Source organism: Danio rerio, chromosome 12 (assembly GCF_052040795.2).
Source record: "Danio rerio strain M-AB ecotype USA chromosome 12, GRCz13ab, whole genome shotgun sequence".
NCBI lineage: Eukaryota > Metazoa > Chordata > Actinopteri > Cypriniformes > Danionidae > Danio > Danio rerio.
The window spans coordinates 36,899,153-36,909,316 of NC_141032.1; the positions used below are offsets into that span (position 1 = coordinate 36,899,153).

A 10,164-nucleotide genomic window follows, 5' to 3' on the forward strand; every position below is an offset into this window, starting at 1 on the left:
AAAAAGCACCATTAACAAAGAAAATGCTGTACTTTTTTCATCAGAGCTAATTAACAACTGCTTGCAAAGACGCGAGAATGAAAATGAGCGCCACCATACCTTCTGTTACTCCCCAAAGTCCCGAGTTGCTGCGCTCCGGGTTAGTGTGGTTCGTGCGCTGGTCTTCGATGATGTACCAATATTCAGTCCCAATGGCGAGCGCTAAACAGCTGAAACTGAGAACACCAGTCAGACCCCCGCATACCACCACGAAACCGAATGTGATTTTCATATCTGCCAGGATGCCCGCGATTCAGGGCAACCCCAAATCATTTGTGCAAGGCACTGGCTGTGCGACGCGATCAGATGCTGAACTGAAAGGTCCCAGGACGCAGGTCAGGACTCATGGAAAAGATCTCACGCGCTGCCCAACAACTGCATTGAGTGATGCAGATTGTCAATCAAAGACGCAAACAACATCTGATCACGATAGCTGCTATTACTAGAAAAGTTGTGCGGTGTTAGGAGAATAGGTGGGCTGGTTTAACATTTATCCCTCAACGGTGTGTGTGCGCGCTGTCCGTGTCCAACTATCACTGAGCGCAAGATAACGCATGACGGGTACAGACGAAACATGACGCACAGTGCATAACCAACACCCTTCATGACATATTTAACCATACACCTTTTTGTGATCAAAAATACGAATATGCAACAAAATCAATAAAGAATTGCAAGATAAAATATTATTATTTTAACTCAAATACTGTAATTGTTCAATGCTTATCAAATCAAGTGCTTAATCTCATTATACATTGTTTCAGAGGGGACTAAGTAGTGCAAATTTTCTCAACTGCAACATTAAGTACACATGCTTAAGTCTGAATGTCTAAGGCATTTCAGATATCACTGATCTACTGGGATTAAGCACAACAAATGGTCTAGAAAAAAAAATCCAATGAGAAAGAAAACGTGTTTATGCCAAATGTCATAGCAAATAATCCCTCATATGCACCCAGGTTTGCAGGAGCATACACAACATATCAAACCTTGAAACAGAAGATCAAACTTTAATTATTGTCAGACAAAACAGAAAGGAGAACTGTTTAATGCCACAGCTTACCTGTATACTGTTGCAAACAATTTCCATTTCTTTTATGAAAATAATGTGCGCATCTGATGGTTACATCTGACATAACACGCCCTGTAAAATGCAACTAAATAAAAAATTACAAAACTGAATAAACTTTTTTTTAGTCTGAGAGGTCTAATACTGCTTAGTCTTTTTTGTATATTTCAACAAATGACATATTCTATTTCAAATACACTCACCGGCCACTAAATTAGGTACACCAGTCCAACTGCTCGTTAATGCAAATTTATAATCAGCCAATAACATGGCAGCTATTTAATGCATTTAGGACTTAATGCAGTTCAAACTGAGCATCAAAATGGAAAAGAAAGGGGATTTAAGTGACTTTGAACATGGCATGGATGTTGGTGAAAGACAAGTTGGTCTGAGTATTTCAGAAACTGCTGATCTACTAAGATTTTTACACACAACTATTTCTAGGGTTTACAGAGAATAGTCATAAAAAGAGAAAATATCCAGTGAGCTGCATTTCTGTGGGGGTAAATGCCTTGTAGATGCCAGAAGCTAGAGGAGAATGTCCAGACTGGTTCGAGCTGATAGAAAGGCAACAATAACTTAAATGATCACTCGTTACAACCGAGATATGCAGATGAGCATCTCTGAATGCACAACTAGTTAAACCTGAGGCAGATGGGTTACAGCAGCAGAAAAACACACTCCTGTCAGCTAAAAACAGGAAACAGGCTACAATTCGCACAGGCTCACCAAAATTAGACAATAGAAAATTGGAAAAATGTTGGCTGGTCATATGAGCCTCGATTTCTACTGTGACATTCGGATGGTAGGGTCAGAATTTGGCATCAACAACATGAAAACATGGATCCATCCTGCCTTGTGTCAACGATTCAGGGAGGTGGTGGTGGGGTAATGGTGTGGGGATATTTTCGTGGCACACTGGGCCCATTGGTACCAACTGAGCTTTTTCCAGCAAGATAGCATGTCATGTAATAAAGCACAAATCACCTCAGACTCAAATGGCCCCCACAGTCACCACATCTCAATCCAATAGAGCCCCTCTGGGATGTGATAAAACGGGAGATTCGCATCATAAGTGTTCAGCCGACAAATCTGCATCAATTGCATAATGCTATCATGTTAATATGAACCAAAATCTCTCAGGAATATTTCCAGTACCTTCTTCAATGTATGCCATAAAGGATTCAGGCAGTTTCTGAAGGCAAAAGTGTGCTCCAACCCGGTACTAGTAAGGTATACCTAATAAAGTGGCCGGCGAGTGTATATTGCATATTCCATTGCAAATTCAAACAAATAGTACAATTTATTAAGCCCGAATGCTTTTAAAATTCTCATAAAGTCACAGGCCTTATAAAATGCATGCAAATAATAAACTTTTTCTCTTTAATGCTTACACTCTGCAGTGACGTTATTAATCTCATGTGTTCTGAACTGTGGCTCCTCTACTATAATCTGGAACTCAACATTTGCACATTGCGATATTGATGCTGAAACAATATATTGTACAGCTCTAGTTTGTTCCACTCAATTGGTCTCCAAAGACACCTGATTGTCAAACCAATAAACCTTTGGGGTGTTTTAGACAGGAGATGCACAATTGTAAAAACTGCAGTAATTTCCAAGAAAACTCCCCCATTACAAATACCTCACCAAATCCTGATTTTTGGACAGTTAGGACAAGGTTGCAGAAAGAAATTTACAGGGATCATGGGATACTATTTCTTTTTAATTTTTCTCATATTAAAATAAATACTATAAAAGCAGGAAGAAAGTGTAATAAAATCAACTTTCACAAGTGACAGAACACAGATTTAAACACTGATAACATTTAAAGAGAACAGAGTGTTCCTTGACATATAAATGAACGAAAAGAAAAGAGCGAGGTCAATAAAAGGACCACAGCCAAATGCTCTCAATGAACCTCTTCATTCCTCTCCCATCGCAGTCTGGATGATCTGGTTTCTCTTGAGCTTCACTGCGTCTTCAAATTTATCAATCGCGTGGCCACATGATTTTTTCTGAAAGGTTAAAAAACATGTCATTTCGTATATACTACTAGCATGTAAATGTCAAAATCAAATAACACAGTATAACAATGTTCAGCTTTGGAATGTGCAAAAACTTAGATTTCATTGCAAGTAAAGGTTTTTATTTGCCCCAAGGAAAATACAAACCAAATGCATTTTTAATACAGTAGATTTTCAGACTGAGTGACATTCAAAATAATGTCTAAATCTGTGTCACAGTTTAAATAACACATTAATTAGGGCTATGCAGTTTGGCCTAAAATCAAAATCTCGATTAATTGAACATTTTAACTCGATTGAGATTATTGAATGATTATTTTATTTATTCATTTTATTTTTGTGCCCTCATATCCCACTGACAAGTTTTATACAGTAAACATACACACATATAACAATTCATTCATTTTTGAATGAAGGGGGAATTACTTGATTTGAAAATAATCGAAGGAAAAACACTATCTACTATCTATGATTATTTATTGAATATCAACACAGAACAACTGAAATTAAAACAAATTGTTTTAAATATTTTTCATATTAAAAGTAGAAAATAAGCTGCATCTTGTCTAAAAATATCTCTTTTATATGAATTTTTTTTTAAATATAATTTTTATGTGCAATGGAAAATTGCTAAAATTATTCCTCCGCAGGACTCCACAATCACTCCAACAGGCTCGCTGCTCTTTTACAGAGTGCTCGCCCACACTTGTCACCACTATCAAGTCGACCAATTACAGAGCTTGCACTATGCATCGTTGCAATGTACAATACAGAAGTGTAAACAGAGCGGGGTCACCTGACTCTACATGTTTTAGGGAAATAAAAAATAATACTAATAATAAATTAATTAATTAATAAAAACGGTCTGGAAACCTTTGATTGATTATAGGTTCTGAATGTCGATTGCGATTTCTTTTCGAATAAATAACCCAGCCCTAACATTAATACACATTTTATCTGTAGTAAATTTTAAACACTGATTTTTATTTCAAATTACACATATCAAACCCATATCATGCACGATGACAAATTAATAATTTTTTTTTGTCTTGATGGGAGTTTTGGTTCCGTGCCACAGTAATCTTTGCTTTGGTTAGCTTGTTGTCTTTAAAATATTAAAATTACTGAACAATAGCATCAAGTGGACCAGACCAATATTTAAATTAAATAATGGCATGGGCTTTAGAACACTGACAATGTCAATGAGCTGAATTAATTTGAAATAAACTGAACCAATTTAACACTTAAACAATGAAATTATTGCATTGTGTAAAGCTGTTTATAGCGGAATTGAACTGGATTACAGTTACAGGTGAATTGAATAAACTAAATTTGTCCGTAGTGTAAGTGTGTATGGATGTTTCCCAGAGATGGGTTGCAGCTAAAAGGGCATCCGCTGTGTAAAACATATGACGGATAAGTTGGCGGTTCATTCCTTCGGGACTAAGCCAAAGGAAAATGAATAAATGAACTGGATTCATAACTGATGAACTTTGCAACTTCGGCTGTTACTGAAGTGAAACAACACTGACTTAAGCTGAATATTAACACTTATTATCTTTTGTACATCATAACTTGAGGTTTCAGAACTGATATTTCCCTGTTTATTAATATGTCGCTGGTTGATTTTAAGCTATATTGCATAAAGCACTGCACATAAAGCATTTCCTCAATATTTAGCTCATTTCTTTATTCTACATAGCACAGCATGTGTGTTTGTTTATTTATTTAGTGACCATGTACACAAATGTGACTAATTAAAGGGATTGTTGACCTAAAAATGAAAATGTATTCACTATTTACTCTCCCTTAAGTGTTTCCAAATCTTTATACTTTCCTTTATGTTGCTGAACAAAAAGATATTTGGAAGCTAAAACCTGTAACCATTGGCTACCATAGTATAAAAAAATAATATAAAAATATACTACTACCGAAACCAATGGTTACATGTTTCCATCATTTTTTAAAATATCTTTTCCCTTTAAAATCATAAAATATTAAATGTAAGACCAATTTATTTTTAACAAATAATCAAGATAAAACATTTTTGAATACCACATCAGCTTTTTTTAAAAGTATGCCATAAAATATTTCACATTCTCGTTTAACATGTTTACTTGTTTTTTTTTCACTATAAAATTAAAATCAAGTGTAGTAGTGCAACAGGATTATGTCTGTTTGATTTGTTTGTAAACCAACAATGCTGTTTAGTGTAAACCGTTATTTAAAACAGTCAAAATATGGTCAACCACTTGGTAAAGCAGGCAGTTAAGGTAAGAGTTCAGATTTTTGCTCAGGGTTAACCATGGCATGCTTCTGAGGTTTTCACCAGTGTCTGTAGACGTTTTGCTGCCAATTATTGAAAAAGTTCAGCAGAATTTGAATGAGAAACACGGGAGAAACCATTCTTACAGCATAAGAGTATTTTTTATTATAGTCAATATATTTTATTTTTTAAAAATTTGTGAAGGTATGCAAGTAAAATCTTATATTGTTGTGATTACCATCTTCTACATAGATATATACTCTAGATATCGCATAGGGACCCTGAGTATGCGTCAATAGCACCGCCACTGGTACAGTGCTCCCAGGACAAATGTCATTCAACCGCACTAGTCAAGACAGTGTTATTACGTGAAGATGCGGGACTTTAGTACTGTCTACGGGTGTAGTAACGAGCAAACAAAGAAAACAAAGCACAAAGGCAGAACATTTCATCGGTAATATTAAGTTTTTTTCTGTTTTTGTATGTTCTGAACTTTTGTACTAATCAGGTAACGTTATTGATGATAACAGTCACTTACTGCATTCACCATTATGCAAAGCAGCCTTATCTCACACTAAACACTCGGCTTATGCTAGTTTTGTTGAATAAAATCAGCAAACAATGCAAAAGAAATATGACAACAAGATGCTGCGCTGCCAGAAACTTGTATTATTGTCGCCTTACGTTAGTGAACGAATCGTTTGGGGGATTCATTCACAAACGAATCGCTCCCTCCGTCAGTATGAGAAGTGAAAGCAGGAGAGGAGCTGTGTTTCAGGACACAGATTAGATTCAATTTAACAGGGAGGGTGAATAGTACATTTCTGTACACACAAACACAAGCTTTTTGTCAGAAATGCCCATGTGGTCACTGATCCATCAATGTAGAAAAGTGATGTAAAATTATAATTTTCGTAATTAGAAAAAAAAAATAAATACAAACATCCAGGAGATCTCCCGATCATAGATATATGTGTATATGTGCATATCTCTGGCTTTGGATGGCCACAGTCCTCCACTGTACCTTGGTCCCGTATTCATTTCTAAGGAGTGCTACCCTGTAGCAAGATGGCGGTGCTATTGACGCATTCCGTCCAATAGACAACAATAGGCCAGGCAACATCTAATATATATATCTATGCATCTTCTAGGCTAAAAACAAAATGGAACCATTTTGAAAGATGTAAAACACAGTGACTGCAAGCCAGTTTTGAGGAAAACACAAAACAAAACTGTTTGTTGTAACAGAGTGTTACAAGTAAGCCACACACTGTTGGACAGCAACTAAACCAACAAAATACTTTGAAATTTTTACTGTAATGCGGGGAACTTTTTATATTAAAACGTTTTAATAGAAAAAATATATATTATTGCTAATAATACAAATAAATGCATTGTATAATAATGGATAATAATACAAATAAATCTAAATCTGATTATTCAATAGATAGACAAATAAACAACCATGCTGTGCAATGTAGAATAAAAAATAAGCTAAGTACTGAGGAAATATAGCTAATATTTAAATTTATTGTGTGAAATCTGCCCATTTAAGCATGTGTTATAACTAACCCTCTGCCTGTTACAACTTGCCCCGCAGGTGGGGTAAATAGTACAATTTTTACTCCTGGCACTTTTGGAAATACTGAACAGAAACCGTAGGTCCGGTGATAATACTTTCAGTGCTCATTTGTAGGAGAGGCTTGTGTGTTGTTGGTAAAAAAAATATATGGTTTGTCTAACCCTATTACTTTTTTGTTTTGTTTTGTGTTTAATAGAAAAAAAGAAATTCATAAAGATTTAAAACAAGTAAATGATGCAATGCAAGTAATTGAGCAAACGATAACAGAATATTCATTTTTGGGTGAACTATCCCTTTAAAACGTTCTGTCAGTCATGTCATACTCACAATAATAAACTTCTGTCTCTCTTTCTGAAGTTTTAGAAATTCCTCCACAGTCAGACTGTCCACTGTCTTCTTCAGCAAGATAAAATCACAGCTGGGAGAATGCGCTTTATGCTCTTTCCTGACAGCACAACAAACCACACAGCACGTCAGGAACAAATGCGAAATAACAAGGGGACCCATGGCATTTATTAAATCAAATAAACCCGGAGTCTCATTGAATTAAAGAGACAAAGCTTCTTTCAGATGTATAATGCAATAGTGGGCAGTTTAAAAGACACGGACTCACTCAGGGTCATCCTCCGGTTCCCATCCTTCCAGCTCTTTCAGACAGAAGAAACACTGCGCTATATCTGGACTGTTCTCCGACGGGGTGTGAATAAATCCAGCTTTAGCCATCTAAGAAACAATGAAAACATGTATAAAACACATTTCTTTGTTAACTTACGCCTACAGAACCTAGTGTCTGTCTTTACTCACGTTTTCTGGAGTGCAAACGCAGCCCTCTTCAAACGGCCAACCGACGAATGTTTGAAGTCTATTCTCGTAAAAGTACATTTTGGTCTGATCATCACTTGCAAGATCCATTTTGTGGGAGGTTGGTGTGGAAATTAAACAAAAGACAACCGAGATAAATCCGCAGGAGTCTCGCTTGCTTGTTGATTCTTGCGGTAAAAGTTTAAAATTGAAAGCGCGGGTTTTGATTGGCTGCAAAGCGCCACAACCACGCATGCGCAGTTCGACCACAGCATGTAGTTAGTTGTTGTCAGAGTCAGACGGTTATTGTTATTTCTTTTAGTTACTTGTCTTCTAACATAGACTGACTTCTGTAGAAAAAACACGAAAGCACTTGTTTCTCTCCTTATTTATCTCTTTCACACACTATGCACTATATAAAAAAAAATCCTGGTTACCTTATTAGTCCATTGAACTTATACAGGCTCTGTAGCTAGCTTGTAGCTAGAACCAGCCCTTCTCAAAAAAATGGACCTTTTTGCAGTTATGCAATTTTCTGTTTAATTATGAGATTTAAATACATTTTAAGCACCATTTTTAGCTGGATTAGCTTGTCAGATGGTCATCATAACCACACTTTTTGATGTACCAAAAATATTTCCTAAAACTAGATTTAAAACATCTAAAAAATACTTATTTTTAAAATACAAATTAATGACATCATTTGACATTAAAAAGAATCCGTTTTAAATTAAGAACAAGCCTATTGTCATTTATTAGGCAAATTATAAATAACAAACTTTTCTCAGTCTGAATTTGGCCAATTGGTTAATAATATAAAATAAAAAGAACAATAATATAGAGCTTCACAATTTTTCTAGCCTCTTGTAAAAAAAAGTACATTTGAAAATTCATGGATTATATTGTATTGAAATAAATTTAAATTTGATGGGTTTTTTGATGGATTATTTTTACAATTTAATAATACGTATAATAATTCCTTACAAATATATAGCGATTTTCTGGACACTCAAATCGCTTAACACATTGGAGGATATCTCCTCATCCACCACCAGTGTGCAGCATCTACCTGGATTACGCAACGACTGCCATATTGCACCAGACTCAGGGGCGGATTTAACCAATAAGAGAGGTAAGTGGCCGCTTAGGGCCCCAAGAAATATGGGGCCCCCAATAATTATCTGGAAGCATATTATACCTATAAACGATATATAACATTGTTTTCATGTCCATATTTTGTAAGGTGAGAGTTACAAATACAATTTTTATGTAATTAAATAGTAATTAATATAAAATCAAATATAATATTACTATGATCATATAAATTTATGTAATAGTAATAATAATATTACAAAATTATCCATCATGGAGCAGTCCAGGAGTAAAATCATATATAAAAAAATATTAGTTATTTTAGTTGTAAATTCATTTTTAAGAAAACTAATCTTTTAAAATGTAAATCATTCATTTCCTTGTCGGCTTAGTCCCTTTATCTGGGGTTGCCACAGCGGAATGAACCGCCAACTTATCCAGCAAGTTTTTACGCAGTGGATACCCATCCAGCTCTGGGAAATAAAATGTAAAGTTTGTATTAATTTAAAATGTCGAAAAGAATATTGAGTGATATTTAAAAAAAAAAAAAAAACACAATAAATAAAAGGGTGCATTTCAGGACTTGGGCCCTATGGCTGGAATTGCTTATGGCCCCAAAATCAGTAAATCCGCCCCTGGCCAGACCGCACACCACACACCAGTGATGAAGCCAATTATGATATGATAGCATATTTATAATATGATGGCAATTTATGATGGCATAGCAGTTAGAATAGGATAAATGAGCTCATAAATGGGGCAAATTCTGGAGCTTTGTCAGTGAAGGGTGGGTCTTTTGAACCACCTGAACCCTCTTTGGCTATGGGCCTGTTATATTATGTTAACTTGACTTAAAACAGCTTGTGTAAAAATTAAGTTAGAACATGATTAACTTATTTTAATAAGTTACAATGAAGTAAAACCATCATATGCAGTCATGATTAATTGATCACATCAGTTTTTAAAGTGTGGTATATGAAAGCTCTTTGATGTATTGGCCATTTTTGTCAAGCTCATAAGAAGTGTTTTTGTAAGGCACATGAGACAGTTTTCATGTTTTTGGTAAATGTTTGCAACACTTCACATTATTAGATTGTGTTCAGTGTAAATAAGCTGAAGATCACAGACACTACAAACAAGCACTTTTGCAAATTTATATCTTATCATTTGCTCTAGGGTAATGTAGGCCTACTGTGTGTGCTTTTATTGCTTTAGTATAATCAGATTTTAAACACGCATGATGTTAAACCTTAAGAAACATATTTTATCATAGTGATTAGATCATTGC

At 35.2% G+C, this 10,164-nt stretch overlaps 2 protein-coding genes across 6 annotated transcripts in view; both read right to left on the minus strand.

The window, feature by feature from the left end:
* tmem235b (transmembrane protein 235b) overlaps positions 1-3,126 on the minus strand; it is a 30,807-nt gene extending 27,681 nt beyond the window's left edge. For 3 of the 4 annotated variants that reach the window (XR_015504355.1, XR_015504354.1, XR_015504356.1), the window contains exon 1: positions 100-1,482. Coding sequence is in view for 1 of the 4 variants with exons in the window: in XM_087276671.1 (XP_087132797.1) it covers positions 100-271 (172 nt within the window). In the remaining 3 variants the exon portion in view is untranslated. Of the gene's footprint in view, positions 1-99 lie in introns of all 4 variants that reach the window. The other variant, XM_087276671.1, reaches the window with a different exon arrangement.
* Positions 2,394-8,030, minus strand: birc5a (baculoviral IAP repeat containing 5a). Of its 2 annotated transcripts, none has more exon segments than NM_194397.3 (4): positions 2,394-3,126; positions 7,311-7,428; positions 7,597-7,706; positions 7,788-8,030. In NM_194397.3, coding segments are annotated over 4 exon segments (429 nt in total). In that variant the 5' UTR covers positions 7,896-8,030; the 3' UTR covers positions 2,394-3,033.
* Between the last annotated feature and the right edge of the window lie 2,134 nt (positions 8,031-10,164).